The 22371-nt window shown below is 35.0% G+C and overlaps 3 protein-coding genes and 1 non-coding gene across 5 annotated transcripts in view; 2 read left to right on the top strand and 2 right to left on the bottom strand.

Moving 5' to 3' along the window:
- The window catches only part of LOC107864310, a 10984-nt gene extending 6207 nt beyond the window's left edge, over positions 1–4777 (top strand). Inside the window, exons 2-4 of the mRNA XM_016710643.2 lie at positions 2136–2288; positions 3151–3222; positions 4079–4777. Of these exons, the coding sequence (XP_016566129.1) occupies positions 2136–2288; positions 3151–3222; positions 4079–4747 (894 nt within the window). The 3' untranslated portion in view covers positions 4748–4777. The remainder of the gene's footprint in view (positions 1–2135; positions 2289–3150; positions 3223–4078) is intronic.
- Positions 4778–6416: 1639 nt separating this feature from the next.
- Positions 6417–6500, bottom strand: TRNAL-CAA. Its single transcript has one exon. It is a non-coding gene; the product is annotated as a tRNA-Leu (tRNA).
- A 1599-nt stretch (positions 6501–8099) lies between these two features.
- On the top strand, positions 8100–15387 carry LOC107864295 (nuclear valosin-containing protein-like). 2 transcript variants are annotated; one of them, XM_016710631.2, is made up of 16 exons: positions 8100–9124; positions 9928–10049; positions 10145–10233; positions 10307–10342; positions 10493–10586; positions 11119–11161; positions 11262–11356; positions 11894–11958; positions 12100–12596; positions 12678–12765; positions 12861–12992; positions 13115–13683; positions 13989–14127; positions 14206–14274; positions 14367–14495; positions 14792–15387. In XM_016710631.2, exons 1-16 carry the CDS (start codon positions 8907–8909, stop codon positions 14903–14905), a joined length of 2499 nt encoding a protein of 832 aa, XP_016566117.1. In that variant the 5' UTR covers positions 8100–8906; the 3' UTR covers positions 14906–15387. The 2 variants fall into 2 exon arrangements, with proteins under 2 accessions (XP_016566117.1, XP_016566110.1); XM_016710624.2 differs by having other exon boundaries at positions 8105–9124; positions 12852–12992.
- A 1057-nt stretch (positions 15388–16444) lies between these two features.
- On the bottom strand, positions 16445–19077 carry LOC107864283 (reticulon-like protein B4). The gene is made up of 5 exons (XM_016710617.2): positions 18631–19077; positions 17387–17567; positions 17099–17240; positions 16903–16972; positions 16445–16805 (listed from the first exon to the last, which is right to left on the bottom strand). The coding sequence occupies exons 1-5, from the start codon at positions 18887–18889 to the stop codon at positions 16636–16638; spliced, it is 822 nt and encodes a 273-aa protein (XP_016566103.1). The 5' UTR covers positions 18890–19077; the 3' UTR covers positions 16445–16635.
- Between the last annotated feature and the right edge of the window lie 3294 nt (positions 19078–22371).

The raw sequence follows: 22371 nt of genomic DNA, 5'->3' as shown, positions 1-22371 counted from the left end.
TTTCCTGCACATTTACTATTCCCAAATATCCCGGCCACCGTTTTATAGTTTCGAACATGCTCGATTATATTCGAAACCTATCCGTTTTTGGAAATCTTTATATCGTTGGAAAGCTTATTCAATAACTTTCGCATGGAACCATTGACGGGCAAATTCCAGTATAAATAAAATAATAAAAAAAATTAATTTCATGTAAATAAGACCAATACACGTACTTGAATACGGGGTGTTACAAAAAGGTACCTCCTAAACTTAAAGGAAAGTTCTACAAAGTGGTGGTTAGACCGGCTTTGTTGTATGGGGCGGAGTGTTGGCCTGTTAAGAAAACCCATATCCAGAAGATGAAGGTGGCGGAGATGAGAATGCTTTGGTGGATGAGTGGGTGCACTAGAAAAGATAGGATTAGAAATGAGGTTATTTGGGGTAAGGTGGGAGTGGCTCCGGTGGAAGCCAAGATGAGGGAAGCGAGATTGAGATGGTTCGGTCATGTGATGCGGAGAAGCACGGATGCCCCAGTGCGGAGGTGTGAGAGGTTGGCTCTGGATGGTTTCAAGCGAGGTAGAGGTAGACCGAAGAAATATTGGAGGGAGGTGATTAGACATGACATGGAGCAGCTTCAACTTACCGAGGTCATGACCCTAGATAGGAAGTTGTGGAGGAGACGAATTAGGGTAGAAGGTTAATCTGAGTTAGGTTGTTGTATGTTTTGGTGTATACTTGGAGTATCTTGCTTTTGGTATTATTGTATATGTTAATTTCAATTGTATCTTGTTCTATTACTATTCCTTATCTTATCTTAGATTGCTATATTTTAAGCCGGGGGTCTATCGGAAACAACCTCTCTATCTCACAATTGAGGTAGTGGTATGGACTGCGTACACTTACCCTCCCCAGACCCCAGTTGGTGGGAATATACTGGGTATGTTGTTGTTGTTGTTATTAATTCTGTATATGTATATGAACTCAGATAGTGATCCTTTTATAACGTTTCAGTCTCTACTCTTCATAAGGTTTCAATCTGGACTCATTATTCTTTATTTATAGATTTTAGTTGGTTAATTGCTTTCCTTTTGTAATTTTGGGATAAAGGAAAATGGGTTACCGGTTTACTTTTTATTGGATATTCAATAATAACTACCACAAAGCTTACACATTTGTTAGTGTCTGTATCTGAACGCAATCACTACCTTTTGTTACATTTAAATCTTTTCTCGTCATATAGTTTATTAACTCATTACTGTGTATTTTTGTAGTATAGTTTGTCAATTTTTTTGTTTATTTTGTATGTAATTGTTGGTTTATGGTTTCTGGGAGACACAAGGTTACCTCCCACAAGTTTCAACCTTTAGATTCATTATCTGAACCCAGGTCGTTGTAACATTTCAGTCTTTTCTTGCCATAAAGTTTCAACCTTTACTCATTAGTGAGTATTGCTAGAGTTTTTTCCATAAATTTGTTGTTTATACTTGTGTACTTGGTAATATAGATAGCGGGTTTATGTTTTCTGGGTCATCTAACGTTACCTACCACTAGAATTCCGCTTTTACTAGTGATTCTACATCTGAACTCAAGTAGGTGTAACATTTCAATTCCTTCACACCAAGTTGCAACTGCTGCACATTACTGTGCATTTCTGGAGTTCAGTTCATTAACTATCATTCTTTATTCCCCTAGAGTTCAAATTTTTATTAATTATTGTGTATTTTGGAACTTTGTTAGTTCTTTGAGTTTTTAGCTGTGGGTGGATTTATGAATTAGGATGCCCAAGGTTGCCTAACATAAAAGTTTCAACCTTTATTAATGAGGCTGTATCTGTACGCATTTGAGTTTTTCATGAATGGAGAGTTCATTCTGGACTGTGTTTTCTAGATGCCAATAGAGTTGTCTTCTGGTTTTCTTATATCTTGATGGTACTTCGCCATAAACGAGTTAGGTTGGTATTCTATGGTTTGCAACATGGTCTACATGTTCAGCTGTTAACTAATTAGCTTTAGTAATTATTTTGAAGTGATGGCGCACTATCAGTAAATCGAATAAAACTTCTTAAGTATTTATCCAGTACATTCAATGTCTTTTAATGATTTCATATGATACTTGATTATGTACATTTCTTAGATTTGATGACAATTTTGCAGAGGTGGAAAATTTCATGCTTTAGGAATGAAGAATCGTCTTCTGGTGCCTCCAACCCTGAGTTTATTGATGATTTTTTACGCAAGGAATTGGAGAAGCCGGAAATTGATAAACCAAGCGTGGAAAAAAGAAACTTGATTTCACAATTTAGAGAGGTAATTTGCTTTCATTTATAGAGCCGATATTCTTGCATGCCATACAGTCAGTGGAGCTATAAGTCCCTTGTCTTATCTGTGTTTTTTATTTGGGCGGGGGGGGGGGGGGGGGGAGCGTAATCAAGAGGGAGTTTTGTGTGTTTTTTCCACTGTTGCTTTATTTTTTGTGCTAACCTTCCATATTAACTAGTTTTTCTTGTATCAAACTGTATTCTTTAAGGAGACCCTGCCATCGTATTTGCTGAACGGTAATTAGCTTTTCCCACGGATATTTTTGAGTTTAGAAGGCAATTATTACTTGGGAGTTTGAACCAGTTGCTTTCAACCATTTAAATGTTGTTTTTACAGTCACATTCTTCCACAACATAGATGCCACTTTGTGAGTCCCTTGAATTTTTGCGTTTCTACAAAAAAAAGGGAGAAATCTCAGAAGTCCCTTCAAGTTGTCTGTTAGTATTAAAAAGCTTCATCTTCTTTCTGCTAGTTTTAAACTTCTTTTGTTGCCTTTGTAGTCTGCAGAATAAGGAGAGGAAAAGAACACATATTTTATGATCCATCTTTTGACAAACATGCTATACAAATGTCCTCCTGTCCAATGGATAAAATATATGCCAAAAGTGCACCTCCCAATGTGTAATGTGTCTCAGGCATGTTCACCAGTGTGTTGAACTTGTGTGCAAATTAGTTAATTCGGACACAAGGACCTTCACGAAGACGAGAACTATAATGCGTTTTAGGATCATTACTGCACATCCGTGCAGGAAGACTTCTCTTTGATTACTATCTGTAATTATTAACTCAGATGATTAAGTACTTAAAGCAAAATTTTTCGCAAGTTTAACGAGAGCTTCATGCTTTTCAGGCTGCAGATGTAGTATTTAAGGTGATCGGGAAACCATGGACTGTCCCTTGGACAGCGGAGACGATCCTTCAGGTAAGGGATAATCCTCCTTAACGATGAGGCCTTACTAAAAATTAGTACAATTTTTTCTCATCATGCCCGAGTCACCGGTGGAGAATGCATGAATGCAGTTTTTTCATTTTTTAAGATACTAAGTATTAAGTTATTAACATATCTCTCCAAACTGGGAAGGAAAGAGGTTACCTTATTCAATTATCTGTCAGAGATTACGTCAGTTACTGTCATACTCATGATACTTGTATTTACTTACAAGGAAAAGAAAATAAGGAAATCATAAATATCTTATGATTTTAAAAAACAGTTTCAAGTAGTTGTCCAATTTTCACAGGCTTTGGAGTGTAGGTCATAAGGAGTGATCTAGTCATGAACTTGTGAAATGCTTATTTCCGACCTTGTTATCCTCAATTATGTTTCAGACCTTGTTATGCTTGTATTTGTAAAGCTCGACATAGTGTTTTGCGTATCCACGTAAAAGTCTTATATGAAAAACATTCTTCTTTAGCTTTTTCTACTTCTCTTGCTTTCAACCATTTCTTAGATTATGTTTACTCTTTCGATACTTCTTGCCTATAGATATGTCATCCATTTCTAGATTCCTTGTGCTCCTGAATTTCCAAATTTCTTAATGGACTTTTCTCAACTAAAAATCGGGAAGTTGTATCTGCCTTGATGTGTTCTGTCCTGAAATTCACTTTTGCTCCCCTCCCCCCACACACACAAAAAATCCTCTCCTCTCTATTCGTGTAGTCAAAGAGTAGAGTGCTTCCATGTTCAAACTCTTAAACATATAAATGTTGTAACATATACCTGTTGTTATTTTTCGACTTATCTATGTTCTTTGTGTTGCATGGCAACTGTGGTTGTGCAGGTTATGCTTCTTTGGATCGTCTCATTTTGGTTTATAGGTTCGTGGATGATACCCTTTGGAGCGTATATGGTGGGTATCAGTAAAGAATCACTCACATTCCGAGGGCAGGCTTTGTTCAGCCTTTTGACTGATGTAACTGAGGGTCTTGCTGGAATTCTAATTCTTAAACGCTGTCTATCCCGTTTTCGTCCCCTTCCATCCGATTGGTTCAAATTTAGCCTCAAAGGGAACTGGCTGTTGGACGTTCTCCTCGGATGTCTCATGTTCCCATTAGTAAACCGGCTGTCGCAGTTCAACCTGGACTTGTTGCCTGTTCTCCCTTCAACTCCCATAACACTCTCTAGCGTCGAGCAGTCTATATTGGCCCGGGATCCAGTAGCAATGGCGCTGTACGCGTTGGTACTTGTCGTGTGTGCCCCTCTTTGGGAGGAGATTGTATTTAGGGGGTTCCTTCTACCATCATTGACAAAATACATGCCTGTATGGTGTTCAATTCTTATGAGTTCAATTGCCTTTGCTTTAGCACATTTTAATGTACAAAGGATGTTACCATTAATTTTTCTAGGGGTTGTAATGGGTGTAATATATGGACGTTCAAGAAATTTATTGCCATCCATCCTCTTGCATAGTCTATGGAATGGCTTTGTATTCTTAGATTTAATGAAATAAATACAACTTTTTTTTTGTTCTCCCATTAAATGAATAATCTTCATAGTTTTGTGTATTATTGGGTTCTTTCATCCCATTCTCCCTCCGATCTAATTTTTAATTGAATTATGGAACTTTATTCGTCGAATTATCAATTTTTACACGAATTTTCATAGAATCCATAGCTAAAATGGCCTTTTAAGATGATAAGGCTATATGTACCGAAAATATTTTTTTATGCGATGAGGAATGAAAATTATTTTTCTCAACACAAGAGTTTGTAAGCCAAAAATTATCCGTCTTATAGTTTCTTGAATCTTTTTAATATATTCGAGCAGATCATTTGTATTATTTTGTGATAATATAGTTTTTTTTTTAATTATATTTTATCTTGAGCCAGAAGGCGGTAACTAATAAAGTTGCTGCCATGGATTCAAACCTTGAAAACAACCTCTGACAAAAATGCAAGGTAAGGCTGCGTTCAATACACCTTGGAAACAACCTCTGATAAAAATGCAAGGTAAGGCTGCGTTCAATACACCTTTGTGATGGGGCGCATAACACTAACTTTAGTGCATCGGACTGTCCCTTTTATTTTATCTTAAATCGATGATCTATTGAAAATAGTCTCTCTACCGCATCTCCGAAATAGTATTTCAGACACCATATACTCTTGTCATTTCAAAACCCACTGCATAACACTGAGTATATTATTGTACTGTGTTATTTGATCTGGAATTGATGTCATCCAATACCAGAAACTCAGAAAGTATGTTGATCTTTGTTGCCACTATTTGATTGAATACGACTAATATTGTGGGCTGTGACTTGTGAGAATTCTGCATCTCTTTTTTTGTTTACAGATGACAAGTTAATTCTAGTTAACCATAGAAATACAGACATATGTGAATGGTAGTACTTAAAATAAGAAAAGATCTGCAATAATGGAGATAGAGCAGTACAGGTACTTTAATGGTATTAAAGGTAAAGGTGACACGTAGAACCATAGGTGGAAAATTTTAATAGGACATAGAATGAAGAGAAGACACTTGGTCACAGCCAAATCTTGTGACTATCAAGTAGTATTGAGGTGTCCCTCTATTTGCTGACCACATTGTTAATTGGGATTTCAAGTTTATGTTGTCGTCGTAGGAAATCTCTGAAAATGAAATATCTCGTAGTCAAAACTTTCTCACAATGGATTTGTCATGTTCTGTTAAATTATTTTTTTTCAATACATATTCGATTTGATATTATCTGGAGTTAACCTCTTATACTTTCGTATCGAAATATTTGTCTCTTTCTTGATCACATGCATGAATCATCTCAACATCACAACTTCAAATTTGGGTCTCCATTTCATCCCTCCTACGTCAATATGATGAACGACAAGCCTCCATTTCATTCCCTACACCAATCTTGTCAGTGACATCCTCGTCAATATATCTATTTTTCTGGATAATAAACCCAAATACTTGAAAATTACAGCCATTTTAAGTGACCTATATATTGTATCAAGCCTCACATCCATATTAACCTCGCTGGTCTGTCTTGCACCGGCTGCCTTGTGCCTTTTTTTTTTTGATGAAACTCAGCGTAAAAAAATTAATCTCCTGCTATGTGCAAGGTTCGAAAAAGAACTCCATCTTACTCCAGCCCGAGTCTCGTCAAAAAAATAGTGAAAAGTGATTGTCAGAAGTGGGATTTGAACCCACGCCCTCTCACGAGGACCAGAACTTGAGTCTGGCGCCTTAGACCACTCGGCCATCCTGACGTGATGGCTGATTTTGGAGCACAATTTAATTTGATTGCAATATCAAGTTAATAATTCAAAAAAACAAGAGGAGGATGATAATACTTTATGGACCTTTTGACATTTATAAAATATTTCAACTAACTAAGGGATGGTTATTTTCCATTCCTTTCGCGAATTATTGGGACTATTTAAATTAAACTTTGGCAAAAAAAGAAATAGATGCAATTATGTATAGTTGTAATTTATAATTGATTAGTATATGCACTATGCAGGTTGTATTATGTTGTTTTGCTTTGTGAACGTACTCCTCCGTCCCAAATTTTCTAATTTAATTTCACATTTTACTTGTCCTGAAGAGACAATTCATATTTTACCTTTTGTATTAATTACTTCTTCTTCAAATTAAAATGTAAATAATATCATTTAATAAGAATATTATGATAAATTAATTATGTTATTAATTATTTTTTTTTAATCAATATGTCATCTCAATTTAGGACGGATATATATTTTTTTCCTGTTAAATCGACAAAGTAGACTACCTGATTCAACAAAGTTGTCCCAAGTTCAACGTATACATTCCAAAAATAGAGATATTTCTATGTGATTCTATCAACTTGCTCCGATATACATATATAAAAAGGAGGAGGAGTCATTTTCTGTACAATTCAAGGCCTCTTTTTCTAAAAACAGTGTCTTCTAATCTTTTACTAAGTGAATATAATTGGCTAACAGTTTCGGCATCATCAGGCTCACTAACGTGCTGTTGAATTTAATTTTGTTGCATGGCGTCCTGCTCTGCAGACCCTGATTCAACAGAGCCCACAATGATCTTAAATGATTCTCTGTATCGAATCCCTACTATAATCACCTGTGACCCACTGTTTCCATCGACATATACCAAGGCAATTTCAACTTATGTGGAAGGAAGTTAAAGAGGGCAACCCATGAGGCCAGTGCATTAAACTTCATCATTAGAATTTATTATATATAGTAATATTTTATATATTTATAAATAATTATTTTTACTATTTAAATTCGTAATCTTCTAATTACTTTTTATATAAAAGTTACTCCTATAAAAACATCATACGCACTTTGAAGAAGTAAAAAAGGTGTTTAATTAAAAATTAACAAATTCAATGAAATATTTATGCATCAACCCAAAAGTATATTTTGTCCCTTTTAATTTGTTTAACTTGACACAAAAAAATAAATTCAATTTGGTAATGCTTAACATATGTAAACCATACTAATCTTTTTTTCTAATCTTACGATCTTAAATTTGATTTGACACAAATATCACAGATTTTAATCATGAAAACAATCACATTCAAAAATATCAGGTATGACTAAATACAATACATCCTTGCGATTTAATATATTTAAAATCTTGTGCACAAGGAAGCATTAATATACTGAACTGAGTATGATATAACATATAAAAAATTAGAAAAAAAATTGTCAAGAGTAAAAAGAAATACGAAGAGTACAGGTATACTTTCGAACTACTTATTATAGTTCATGAGTATATATATCCTTTTTTTTTTCTCGAAAGTAGGTTAAAAGAAAAAATAAGTATGTACGGTGTGAAATGTAGATGATAGGTGCCTTAAATTTATCTAAAAATACTCACACGTCAGATTCATCAACCCAATAGTGGACCCTATCAGTTGGTTTTGTTTTTCGTCATTACCCGAAGCCTAATATAGCGGCAACTGTAATACACTCTCCCTCTCTAACCACCTTTCTCATTTCTTTCCATTTTCTTCCCCGCCGTGAACCACCGTTACTCCGCCGCCGGTACCTCCTTATCATCCATACATATCCATATATACATACATATACTGCGTCTCTCAGGCCTTCGAGATCCATCAGTATTTCATTATATTACGTAGAAACGAACAATTTTATTATATTTTTGGAGAAAAAAGAGAAAGCGAACGACGTAGTGCTTCTACGATCAATTTTATTAATATTTTTGGAGAAAAAGAGAAAGAGAAGGACGTAGTGCTTCGAAATATTCAGAGATAAATCGGAGATCTTTTATTTAAGGCAGACGCTTTATATGCATGTGTGAAGAAACTGCAAGCACGTAGAAAAAAAATATACAGAGTGCGAGAAAAGTTGATTGTGATGCATTTTGTTCCGAAATCTGAATCATCTTCGAGGAGAAATTGAGAAAAAGTGTTGGAATATTTGAATTTCTGTGTGTTTTGTCAAAGGTTACCGGTAAAGTTTTAACCGATTTCAAGCACTTTCGGTTCCAAATCTGAGATTAATACAGATCCTCTGCGTTTTTTCCATACGAAAACACTGATTTTTTCTTCAGTTTCGAGAGGAAAAAAAAGAGAGTCTGTTTTGTTGGCGGTGTTTGACGTACTCTGTTTTTGCGATTTCGTAAGTTGATTTTGAGTATTAGAGATGGAACAGAAGAATATGTTGTTGTCAGCTTTAGGTGTGGGAATAGGCGTTGGAGTTGGTATTGGATTGGCGTCAGGCCAGACGGTTAGCAGATGGGCTGGTGGTGGATCGGCAGCCAACATTATTACACCGATGATTATGGAGCAAGAGATGCTTAATCTCATAGCAAATGGCAAAGATAGTAAAGTCACCTTTGATGAGTTTCCATATTACTTGAGGTAAACATAACAAGGAAAACATTTCAGTCGATTATAAAACTTTTCTCCTATGCTTGCTTCATTTCATTTTGTTCTTTAATGTTCAGTATTTGAAAAGTAGAAGTAGTTTGTTTTTCTCTGTTTTGCTTATGGAAGAAAGTGACTTTCCGAGATTATTACTATTATTCCCTATGTTTTAATTTGTTTGTCCTATTTTAATTTAGATACGTAGTTTAAGAAAGAGAAAGAAATACTTTTTAATCTTGTGATATTAAATTAAGATGTGCAAAGCATGTAGGCTTAAACATGTCATGTGATTTCTGAAACGGACTAAAAAGTAAAGTACGTCCGAACAAACTGAAGTAGAGGGAGTACTACTTGAGTGACTATATGAGAAATCAAACTCTAGTTTTGAGTGAGTTCAGTGTTGCTTTGTGAAGATTAGCCAATATAGTATATGTGGCCCTTATATTGGCCTAAGAGACTGACATAGTTACTAGATTAGGAGGTAGCGGCTCTACTTGTTGATATCTTTATGCTATTGGGATTCATATCCTATGTTCATTTTAGGATTTTATACTGCATTAGAGCTGAATTTTTTTCTCGATATCCTATGTTCAAATTTGAAGACTGTTTCTTGGTATTATACTCCTAATGATTTGAATGGAGGACTTGGATTTGCTTGTGAGTTTGATGTCAAATTGTTTGTTTAGATTAATGACCTGTCTTTCAATAAAAGCTTGGTTACATCAGAATTTGCACTTTTTAACCTGAGTTAGTAGAGTGCTGTAACTCGCTAATTTTGAAATAATATCATATGACAGCGAGCAAACAAGGGTGTTGCTGACAAGTGCTTCTTTTGTTAATTTGACAAATGCCAACTTTGCTAAGCATACTCGCAACCTCTCCCCTGCTAGTCGAACAATTTTGCTGTCAGGACCTGCTGGTTAGTTTTTGCATACATTACATTGAATTTGGATTGAGCTTTCTGTTTGTTGCGCGTTAATTTTCTGTTTAGTCACTACGTTTCACATTTTCCAGAACTTTATCAACAAATGCTCGCCAAGGCATTGGCTCATTACTTTAATGCCAAGTTGTTGCTACTGGATGTAACTGATTTTTCACTGAAGGTACGTGAATAAAGAGCTTAGATTCACCTTTGCTTCTTCATCTCTGAATATTCTGATGGCTAGTCTTCTACAGATGCAAAGCAAATATGGAGGAACATGCAAAGAATATGTAAGTCAAAAGTCTACATCTTCTCACTTGTCCTATGGCCAACTTTTCTCTAGATCATGTCAAATCTTTTTGCAGCATTTGTTGTTCATTTCTTATATAAAGATATTGATGCATAAAGTAAAATCTCTATTGCAACTTCGATTATTGCAGTATCATAAAAGGTCGATATCGGAGACAACAGTGGGGAGAATGTCTGGATTGTTTGGATCCTTTTCCATGCTTCAGCCCAAGGAGGAAAACAAAGGTATGAACTTGATCAGTGACAGAGAAACAAACCAAGTTCCTAGGAAGCTGGGAGTTCTGTGCAATTGAAGATGCAAAAAACTAGATTACAAATTCTCTCTCTTTTCTTTTCACCCAAAACAACCAGGACTCCTGAGAAGCTAACATACTGTGCAATGCTAATACAAAATAAACCAATATTATAAGTTTTCATTAATGAATTTTGAGCATTTTTGGTTTCACTGGGTAAAGCTTTTAAATTAAACTAGTTTTAACTAAGTTATGCAAATTGTAGAACAGAGCACAGGGTATTTGAATCAAAATATGAAGCATTGGATGATTCTTTGGACAGCATGTATAAGTGGGTTAAGAATTCTAACTTTTGACTATTGTTAACTTTGTAGGCGTTGAAGCTTCTAGTTTTACTTTTAGTTTTTGGTTGGAGATTATTATCGTCGTGGATTGTTTTGGTTTATTGCGAGGTTTTGCTATTTGATGCTTCAAAATGTATTTCTTGTGTTTTGTTACAAATGCATGTAATTCTATTGCTGCAGGTTCATTGCGTAGGCAAAGCAGTGGAGTAGAAATTGGATCAATGTAAGACATGAGTTTTCTGTCATCCTATGAATGTATTACTTACTTATTTGTCCTCTTTTTCTTGGTCATGTCTGATTCTTGTTTCCTGACATGTTGGCAGAGATGGATCTTTCAAAGCTGCAAATTTGCGTAGGAACGCATCTGCCTCGGCCAATTTGAATGATATAACTTCATATAATTCATCAGGGAATCCAGGTTTTGACTTGCATCAACCATGAGATCTCTTTTCTTGAAGCTTTACTGAATTAATTTAATTGCCTTGATCCCTTTGATTTGTGGCCTAAGCATTACGTTATAGTGTTACACAGCGAATGTTTCATTGTACGTACTACTAGGTTGTCCTTTTCCTTTTCTCTATTTCCCATGAGATTCTTTTAGAACTATGAAGTATGTATTTCTTACCTAGTAAATAGGCAGAGTTTCAGAGATGCTACCCGGCTTGTCAGCTTTGGTCTGCAACAGCAACAACAACAAACCCAGTGTGTTCCCACAAAGTGGGGTCTGGGGAGGGTAAGATGTACGCAGTCCATTCCGCTACCTCCGAAGAAGTAGAGAGGCTGTTTCCGATAGACCCCCGGCTCAAGAAGCTTTGGTCTGCCTAGACTGGATTAATTTTTCTACCTGAACAGATAAAATGTCTTTCATGAAAGAGTTCGTAGGATTCTTTTTTGAGATAGAATTTATAGATCTGATTAAGCTTCATATTGTATATTTTTCTCTTCTCTGTCACAGCTCCACTTATGCGCAACAGTAGCTGGGCTTTCGATGAGAAGCTTCTTATACAGACCTTGTACAAGGTATTCATTCGAGTTCTATACATCCCAAAATATTTGATTATAATCAACTTCGAATTATCAAGTAGATAGTGTCCTTTATAGCTATTGCCTGATCTTTCTCTAATGTATTTGTCGGACTAAGATTACTCATTCCACTTACAGATTATTGTCAAAGTATCGAAAACCAGTCCCATGGTTGTGTATCTCAGGGATGTTGAAAAGGTCCTTTGTAGGTCGGAAAAGATATATGTGTTGTTCCAGAAAATGCTGAAGAGATTGTCCGGGTCTGTTCTGATCCTTGGTTCAAGAATTGTGGACCCTGAAAACGACTATAGGGAAATAGATGAAAGGCTTTCTTCAATATTTCCCTATAACCTTGAAATCAAACCCCCAGAAGAGGAAACTCATCTTGTTAGTTGGAAGTCTCAACTAGAGGAGGATATGAAGATGATCCAGTTTCAGGACAACAGAAATCACATAATGGAAGTACTTTCTGCTAACGATATTGAATGTGAAGATCTAGGATCAATTTGTATGGCGGACACCATGGTCCTAAGTAACTATATAGAAGAAATTGTGGTATCAGCAATCTCGTACCATCTGATGAACACAAAGGATCCTGAATACAGAAATGGGAAGCTTGTTATTTCATCTTCAAGGTCCTCCTTATGTCTATTTTGTCTCCCTTTGTATGTTGATAGGTGTAATATCTTGCTGAATTTCTGACTTTGAAACCACAGCTTGTCCCATGGACTGGGCGTATTTCAGGAAGGAAAATCTGCTGGGAAGGATTTCTTAAAGCTCGAAGCACAAGCTGAAACATCAAAGGTGGGATAATTTGGTTTCAGTTTGACAAGATCAACGTAATTTCGAATAGGTTTTTAGCTTTTTTAAGTTCATTTCATTTATTGTAGGATTCTCAGGGCCGAGAAAGTAGTAGTACAAAACCAGAAGCCAAAACTGAAGGTATCCTCCCAGAAAAGAAAGGTGAAGCTGAAGCTCCGGCTCCACCGGGAAATGATGGGAACATTACAACCCCAGCTCCAAAAACTCCGGTGAGTTTCTGTTATTTACTTTTCCTCTTCATTTTACTAAATCTACTTATATGGGGGCACAATCCCTTGTTTCCCTTATAACACCGCTTTACTTGAAGATTTTCTTTATGTGATTGTACCAGGAAGTTCCTCCCGACAATGAATTCGAGAAGCGTATAAGGCCTGAAGTTATACCTGCGAGTGAAATTGGTGTGACATTTGCTGATATTGGTGCCTTGGATGAACTTAAAGAATCTCTTCAGGAGTTGGTGATGTTACCCCTGAGGAGACCGGACCTATTCAAAGGTGGCCTTTTGAAGCCGTGCAGAGGAATACTGCTATTTGGGCCTCCTGGCACAGGGAAGACTATGTTGGCAAAGGCCATTGCAAGAGAAGCTGGAGCGAGTTTCATCAATGTGTCTATGTCCACAATTACTTCAAAATGGTTTGGAGAAGATGAGAAAAATGTCCGTGCATTGTTCACTCTTGCAGCTAAGGTCTCTCCCACTATTATCTTTGTGGATGAGGTTGATAGCATGCTTGGCCAGAGATCTAGAGCTGGGGAGCATGAAGCTATGCGGAAAATAAAGAATGAGTTCATGACTCATTGGGATGGGTTACTAACAAAAGCAGGTGAAAAAATTCTTGTTCTTGCTGCTACCAATAGGCCATTTGACCTTGATGAAGCAATTATTAGGCGTTTTGAGAGAAGGTAATATCTTATCTTTCAGTGATGAGTTGTACTTCTCTTTTCCTAACATGCCTAAACTTCAAGTAGAATGATTATCAGCCTATGGAGACTCCAGCTTCCATGAGCTTGTATAAAAGAGTTGAGCTTTGTTAAGAACAAGAATCACATTGCACCTACATATGCCAGGATTATATGAAGTACTATATTAGTTTTATATCTCCTAGGTTATTACAAACGTTTCAAGAGTATTTCTGGTGTTAAAGAACCACAACGTTCTGTTTCTATTCTTGATGTCAGATAGTAATAATTCCCCCTCTTAAATACAGAATTATGGTTGGTTTACCATCAGTAGAGAACAGGGAAATGATCATGAAAACTCTACTGGCCAAGGAGAGAGTTGATGAAGGATTGGACTTCAAGGAGCTGGCGGCAATGACTGAAGGCTACTCTGGAAGTGATCTCAAGGTTGTATAACTTGTTTGTGGTTTTCATATTCCTTTCAACTCTCACCAACTAAGAAATGTGTCGCAACGCTTGGAACAGAATCTGTGCACTACTGCTGCATACCGGCCAGTTAGAGAGTTGATACAGCAAGAAAGAATCAAAGACTTGGTATGTGGAATATCTTCCTTCACCAGTTTATATTTCTAAGTGTTTTTCCTTTAACGCTCTAGTCTCTTATTAATAACCTTCAACTTCTGAAGGATAAGAAACGCAGAGCTGAGGAAGCTAAGAATGCTGGAGTTGCTCCAGCTACAGATGAAGATAAGGAGGATAAAGTGATTACCATCCGACCTTTGAATATGGAAGACTTCAAACAAGCCAAAAATCAGGTTAGATGAATTTCTCTACAGCTTTGTTATTCGTGATTTTCTAACACGTCAGATAATCAAGATCCAAGAACAACTTTAGGCAACATAACACCCAGTTGCACCATTTCTGGTTGTGTTGGTACCATAAGAAAGATTGAACAACTTCATCTCTTTGTAGCAATCAGTTTGGCCTTTAACCTTGGCTTGGACTCAATTCAATCGGTTTCAAAGTTTACTTGTGACTGCAACTTCTCGGGACAATCCCTCAGTAGCAGCAAATTTTGATTACATTGTGTCTGTTTTTTTCCTTGTTACAGGTTGCAGCTAGCTTTGCAGCTGGAGGATCAATAATGAGCGAGCTAAAACAATGGAATGAGGCATATGGCGAAGGAGGATCAAGGAAAAAGGAGCAGTTGTCTTATTTTCTGTAGTATAGTTAAATTACATCTTCCTGCACCCTTCTCGACCCGCTCATACAGATTGTGTCTTTGGAAAAACAAAAGATGCTAAACGAAAGAAAGTTGTCAAGAGGTGATAAATCAGATCATTAGGGAACAGGAGTGGAGATCAAGAGTCTCACTCACCGAGTCTTGCTGACCTGTTTGTTCAAGATTTAATTGTAGTTTTATCTTGTAGGTTTGAAATCGTTGTTGTTGTTGCTGTTGCTTCTGTAATATTAGATAGATTGTCCTTTTTGACACCAAAGGAAAAGGAGGAGGAAGAGGCGAGAGTTGTTTTCTATTTCCCCTTCTTTGCAAGTGCTGAAGAGGAAGCCAACTGCTCGTACTTCTCTCTTAACAAATTAGTGGTAAATGTATGTGTTGAGGGATTTCTTTAGATACTTTCTTGCAATGCCATGTATTTCTGCAATTTTTTGCTTGATGCTAGGTATGAAAAAATAGGTTTGAAATAATTGTTGCTACTTTAATATGAACAAGGTTTATGACTATTAGCTCCACTCTTACTTGGATTACCTCTTGATACACGATCTGTGTTACATTAGAGGCCCTGATTCCTTATGGATCGGAACATTATTTAACATCTTAAGTTGCACAATTTATCGTGTTCCATCATGAACTTACTAGTCGTTCCTGCCATTTCACCCCATCAGTTGTTGTAAAGTTATAACTTTTAAATGCTTTTCTCTTGCATAGCCTATCAGATCAAGCCTTTTGTATGTCAACATCAACTACCTTGCCGAAGACTAAACTAGATTCGTATAAGGTGACAGAGAACGAGAACGGGGCATGAAGTATCAATTTGTCACTGATTAAACCTTGGCCACTCAAAGACCTAAAAGCTTTTCATTTATTTTTCAACACCAAGTATATATCTAAGATGCAAATTCTAGCAATAGATGTATCACCACTTCTTGCATCCGGATGACCAATGCTCAAGAAAACATACAAGAGCAATATAGCCGTGTGAATTGTTTCACATAAAAGATTACATTTAACGTTCGGGAAGTACTTCGACTTAGAATCATACTAAAGTAAAAGCTTTTAAATCTTTTAATCTTAAATTAAGAATATTTGAATGTACCAAAATGCCCTCGTGGCCTAAAATATTAGCCCAAAAAAGAAGACATTCGTCCCAAACTAAAAATGAAAAAAGAACCATTTTTGTCGGCAATAAGCCCAAACATTGAGTCCTTGTCAAGTTAAAATCCAAATTTGATTCGAGACTCTTGCAATACTGCCATATGGATTTAGCTCAATTAGGCCACTCCATCATTTCATCATGTTGACCCAAGTGGCCACGTTCAAGCCACACATATAGAACATCCCACAAACATATTTGCCAAATCCCAATCCCATCTCCTCACGTTAATGCAATTCTAAGGTAAATATGAATTTTTTAAAAGAAGTCGTTGTCAATCAGCTTGTCACACGTCTATAAATTTAATAGCGAAAAGAGAAGAGAAGATCAGCTTGTCACACGTCTATAAATTTAATAGCGACAAGAGAAGAGAAGATAACTCAACAGATAAATAAACAAACATTTAAAGAGTACTCTCCATGTCATATCATGCATTAACATAAATTCCACAACACAACCGTGGAAATATAGCTCTAAAAAAGACCAATTCAACCACCATCTTGTATCAAAATTCACAAGGACAACCACAAGATGCATCTTTCTCCCAACATAGTGACTCTGTCTAAGCATTCTTTTTATCTTTCAATGGACCTCGAGGAATTTTACTTAATACCTTTGCATCAAAGACGGCATACTGTTTCTTGAATTCGTGCAAGGCTTTCTCAGCAAATGCGTCCACCTGATCCTCATATTTCTCGTACAGAACAGGTACTGTGTGGAGAACCACAACAACTGTTCCAAGAAATTACACAAAATCAATCTCAAAATCCCAGCATTTGCAACTAAATTTAAAACAGGAATTACTAATCCGGTATAAGAAGTTGCTTACTTATGTAGAACAAGGTCAAGAAATCACAGCAACCGCCCAAAATTGACGCGAGCCACAAGCCAGCAATGACCTGGTGAAGTTAACAAGATTAATATTAGATGGATTATCACACCCAAATTCCCTTATATAGTGAGTAGAAACAAGATTTGGAGAATGAACTAATAATCAATCGGATGAAAGTACACGAGAGACGCACCATAAGGAACATCTTCAGATCCTTTCCAGCTGCTATTTCCCTCATAACTGCTAAGGCACGATTGACCTCATTCCTAAGAGCAGATGCGAATTCCAACACCGGTTTCTCGGGGATGTGAACTTCCGGAATGTGTGGTGCAGATCTACAAAGGGAAACAAAAGCATCTATCAATCAACTATACATGATTACAAACTAGATAACATCTGATATAGTCATATAACCAATCCTCTTAACATATATTCTTCTTAAAAGTTGTAGCATTCAAGTATAACAGCAAGATTAACTTACTTGTGAATGAAGGTGCTAGCATTGCTCCACAAAAACAATCCAGCCAGAGCAATCATCAAACCATGACAGAGCAAGGTAAGCAAATGGTATTCTACTACCTCAAAGAGAACCCAGATAGCTGTGGCCCCACCGAGAAATCCTGCAGATATCTTCTTGTTCCTCCACAAGAACATATCGGCAGCTGCACCACCAAAACAGTACCACATATGAAGTACAAGTAGCGTACAACTATCGAGTTTTATCAGCTTTATGAATACTCAAATAACCAATCCATTCAAACTAGGTTCAGAAATTTTGGACTGAATATCTAACAATTCTTCTTCTCTCGGACAAAATACTAATCTTCTTACAACTTGAACCATCCTTAGTCAAAAAATACTAAAAGAAAGTAGAGTAAGAAAATTGTGCTAAAGCTTAAAACTTTAACTGAATCCAATATCCACTCCACTTAATTTGGACTAGATTCAATATTTTTGAATTGAATCCCCAATTTGTTTCTTCCCCCAATTTAACTAACCTCATTAAAACTTGACTCCATAGCCCAAAAGTTTCGACCACCCAATACGGTCCATAAATAAAATTAACAACCCCCCTCCACCCACCCACCCCAACCCATCCAAACCCCACACCCAAAAAATCCAACTGAGCTACTAAAATTCCTTGGGCTAAAAGGCAAAAATCAAAATCACCTCGAAGGTGAAACTCCATGACACTCTTGAACAAAGTGCAAGGATGAACACCACGGTTATTAAACTAAAAAAAAGAACTCTTGAACAAAGAAATCCAGCAATTAACCAACAACCCCTTAGACGCCTAGTGGTCAATGAAGTGTATTGAGAAGTTCTCACGTTCAAATCCCAGCAGAGACAAAAAAACACTAGGTGAATCTTCCTATCTGGCCGATGGGCAGAATTACCTGATAACTGTTGCTGTTGGAAGGTGGTCGAGGTGTGCAAAAGCTGACCCGGGCATCGCGGTTATCAAAAGAATTATTCCTCTATACTTATTGTTGGACTACGGTTGGACTAGAATAACAGATCCAGATCTAAAACCAATGACAGGTATTCAAAATACAAGATTCCTGAAACTAAACCAAACTATTTCTCTAGTCTATTTGATTGATCAAAAAGCATATCAACAACTTAATAAAGCTAAAATAGCTGAATAATCATTCACAAAATTCAAATATTTTTCTAGTATTTTATTTGTAGTTCGTTCAACAAAGAGCTAAAAGCAAAACTCACGTTTACCACCACCGAAGACTTTGTGAACAGGACGTTCCCGACCAAAAAGCCGACGAACCTTCGACCCAAACGACGAAGACGATGACGTCGCCGCCGGAGGAGGTGACGTCACCTTCTTCTTCTCATCATCGGAATCGGAAGACGACTCCGGCGCCGGCGCCGATGGATGATGGTTACTGAAGTGAAGCTTTTCAGAGATTTTGTCCATCATTGACTCTTCATGTTGCTCTTCCACTTTGTGCTCCTCGTGTTCCGCCATCGACTGATTGAAGAAAAAACCCTAAAACCTGAAAACCGGTGTGTAAAAAGTTGCAGAGATATTCCGTGAGAGAAAAATATGTAAGTTTTTTTTTTGCGATGAATCTGTAGGTGATTTTATACATGTATTATTTTTGGTTTCAGTCCTTTGTTTATTAGTATATGTTATTTCTGATCCTTTTGGTTCTCGGATGACAATAAGAGACCTATTGTAATTTGTAGTCTCATTCAGGGTGGACCAACACAAATTCTGACTCTTTAGAGTTTAATTATAAAAAATTTTAATATTTTATATAATTATTTAAAAAAATAATTTTAAATTTATTGAGATACCTAGTTAGTTTTTAATACATCGAATGAACATATACTTTTTTATATTTTATTTTTATTTTTATAAAAATAAAAAGATAATTTTTGAAAAATTATATACTCAAATATAATAAATTAAAGTAGTTATGACAAAAAAAGAAAATACACAATAAAGAAAGCATGATCAATTAATAAGAAAAACATAGTAAAAGGCATTTGAAGGAAACTAATAACATCGGTGAAATATTATTATATTGATACATAATAGACAACATATATACATGATAAGCAACAGATGATTACAAATATCAAAAGTAAGAATCAGTTACAATAGATGTGATGCTTTTAAATTATCGTAAATTTTGAAACTTGTGGATAACAGCGAGCTCATCTCTTTGTGTTCTTTTTCACTTAAAATGATTTAGTTTGCTTGATTCTCGAAACCAAACTTATAATTGAAACCACAAATTTCTTAATCAATCAATTTAATTTATATATGCTTGGTGAATAAAAAAATTTATATGTATTTCAATTAATTACCAGATAACAGCCTACTTTCGATCAACACATATATCGAATAATATAAAACAAAAAATACCCTATATATTTAGACAAATACAAAAATGACATTTTCCATTGGCTAGTGTGAACTTATAGGGTGTGTTTGGTATAATGGAAAATGTTTTCTTATTTTCCCTTATTTGGTTATAGTTGGATGTTGGGAAAATGTTTTCCATAACAACTCATTTTTCTCCATTTGAGGAAAATGACTTTCCTCATAGATCAAGGAAAGTCATTTTCTGGAAAACGACAAATGTAACTTATGCTTCCACCCCCACCCCAACAACGCTCACATTCATATTTATCAAAAAATTCACATTACTTGGATTTTTTCACTGTGCTTTGCTTCAATTTTTCACTGCTTGAAACAAAAAATAGTGAAGCTCAAATTTTTTTCTTTTTCAATATTCGTTGAATGTATTGTTATTTTCATACGCATAGAGGAAGACTTACCTATGTTACTTTTGCTAATTGCATATTTCATTTTGCCATCGATATAGCTTGTTTTCACAAGGCTGAATAGTTTATCGTTCCGTTGTATTTCTATTAATTGTAGTATCTTGAAATTGTCCTAACAAAATGTTAGAAAAATGTCTCCTATATTTGCTAATTAGTAGTTGATTAAATTTAGTGATTGTAATATTTTAGTATTCGATATTGATAATATTTGTTATGCTTAAATTAGTTCTTATAAATTGTTGAGTTGCTAGAGGCACTGATATACTCAGTTAGTAATATTTTCTAAAAAATAGTTTTTCACTCATCAATCAAACACTAGAAAATATTTTTCTAAAAAATATTTTCTACTCACCAATCAAACACCAAAAAATATTTTTCACTCACCAACCAAACGTAAAAAAAATAAATAAAAAACAACAACTTCTTTTTGAGAAAACCTTTTTTCAGGAAAACATTTTTGATGGAAAATATTTTGCATCATACCAAACACACTCATAGAAACATACAATTTTACCAATTGAAAATCCAGTATTTAGTCAGTATCATAAGGATCAACATTGATATTACTCAATAATTGAAGGGCTAAATTAAATTTTCTCTTTTTTTACATACTTACTTTGTGGAGAAGGTAAAGAGAGATTCTAGTGTGTGAAAGAAATAATCTGGGCCATTAATTTCTCCACGTGGCAGCTGATTTTTATTTTTTATTTTTGGAGCTAAATTGAAAAATGGAAGATACTAGAAGGACGTAAATTTAAAGACAAAATGGGAGCGTGATTGTACTAATACAAAATTGACAATTTCGAGGTGATAATACTATTATGAGATAAAACTAGGAGTACTATATTTTTATACACATCAATAATTTATGCTACTCCCTATCTACTTTTATTTGTATGTGTTAATTTTAATTTTTTGAATAAGCTCAGCACATCAATCATTTAGGTATGTTAGTTTTTTTTTTTTCTATTTTTAATGTGAGACTACGTTGAATAATTTTTTCACGAGCTAAGTTTTTTTTTTTTTTTTTTATGAATTCTTCCCATATTTATAAGCTAACTTGAAGATTAATTATAACCACTCAAATATTTATGGCAATCAAAATTACAAACTTCATTTTGTGTATGTAATCTCCATATAAAAGATAAAAAAAGATACAATTTCATGCTTCATCAAGTTATAATTATAACCATTTAAATTCACTCAATATTTATGGCGATCAAAGCTACAAACTTTATTTTGTGTATATATATCTCTATATAAAAGATAAAGATACAATATCATGCTTCACTGACTTAAAATAATTTTAAAACATTTTTAATATGATCAAAGATCATAAATAAAATTAGAAGATGCATCAAGCCACTTTCAACACTATCACAAAAAGAAAAAAGAGAAATTTTTAAATTTCGTTTTTGTGGATTAGTGGATAGTTGACATGTAGAGGGAAAAAAATACATTATAAAGAACTAAATATAGTGTACTACTTTCTAGAAGTTGTTTTGTTTTCTCAAGGAAGGAGGTCAAGCCATACATTTGTAGTCATCTAATTCATATTTTATATTATAAGCAATTTACGTGCAAATCAGTTAAGGCACTTTAGAATAATTAATTTGGAATTTCATTAGAATATTAAGACAGCGGACAACCGATATATTACTTATAGAAAAAAAATACTTACGTTGAGAATTCACACATCAAGTTTTAAATTTGTGAACTAACACTTGTATACAAGAAAATATTATAAATCATAGTATTATTTCTTATTAAATGTAATTTGAAAATATCATACTATCTGAATTATAAAATGATACTTTGGTACTATTATTAGTTTTTATATGGACAATTTCCAACCCACGATTTCTCTTTCAAACTTCTCGTATTTTATTTTTGTCCTTTTGGATTACTTTCGAAGAAATTCTTTATTAAGTAAATGTTTTCGATATTTGTTCGGATTGATTGGACTCTAAGACTTAAGAATATCAACAGGAAACTAACAAGAAAAAAGAAGAAAAAAGAGTTTCTCTTTCACTATGTACGATATTATATTGTAAAAACGAAAAATATTTTTTTTTCTTTTAATAATATGTCTAAAGTATATTGCAAAGAAAATAAATATGTATTCGTGTACTCCCACATAGGGGTGTCTGAGGA

This window comes from Capsicum annuum, chromosome 1, assembly GCF_002878395.1.
Source record: "Capsicum annuum cultivar UCD-10X-F1 chromosome 1, UCD10Xv1.1, whole genome shotgun sequence".
In the NCBI taxonomy this organism is placed as follows: domain Eukaryota; kingdom Viridiplantae; phylum Streptophyta; class Magnoliopsida; order Solanales; family Solanaceae; genus Capsicum; species Capsicum annuum.
This window is presented reverse-complemented; position numbering and strand designations above follow the sequence as displayed.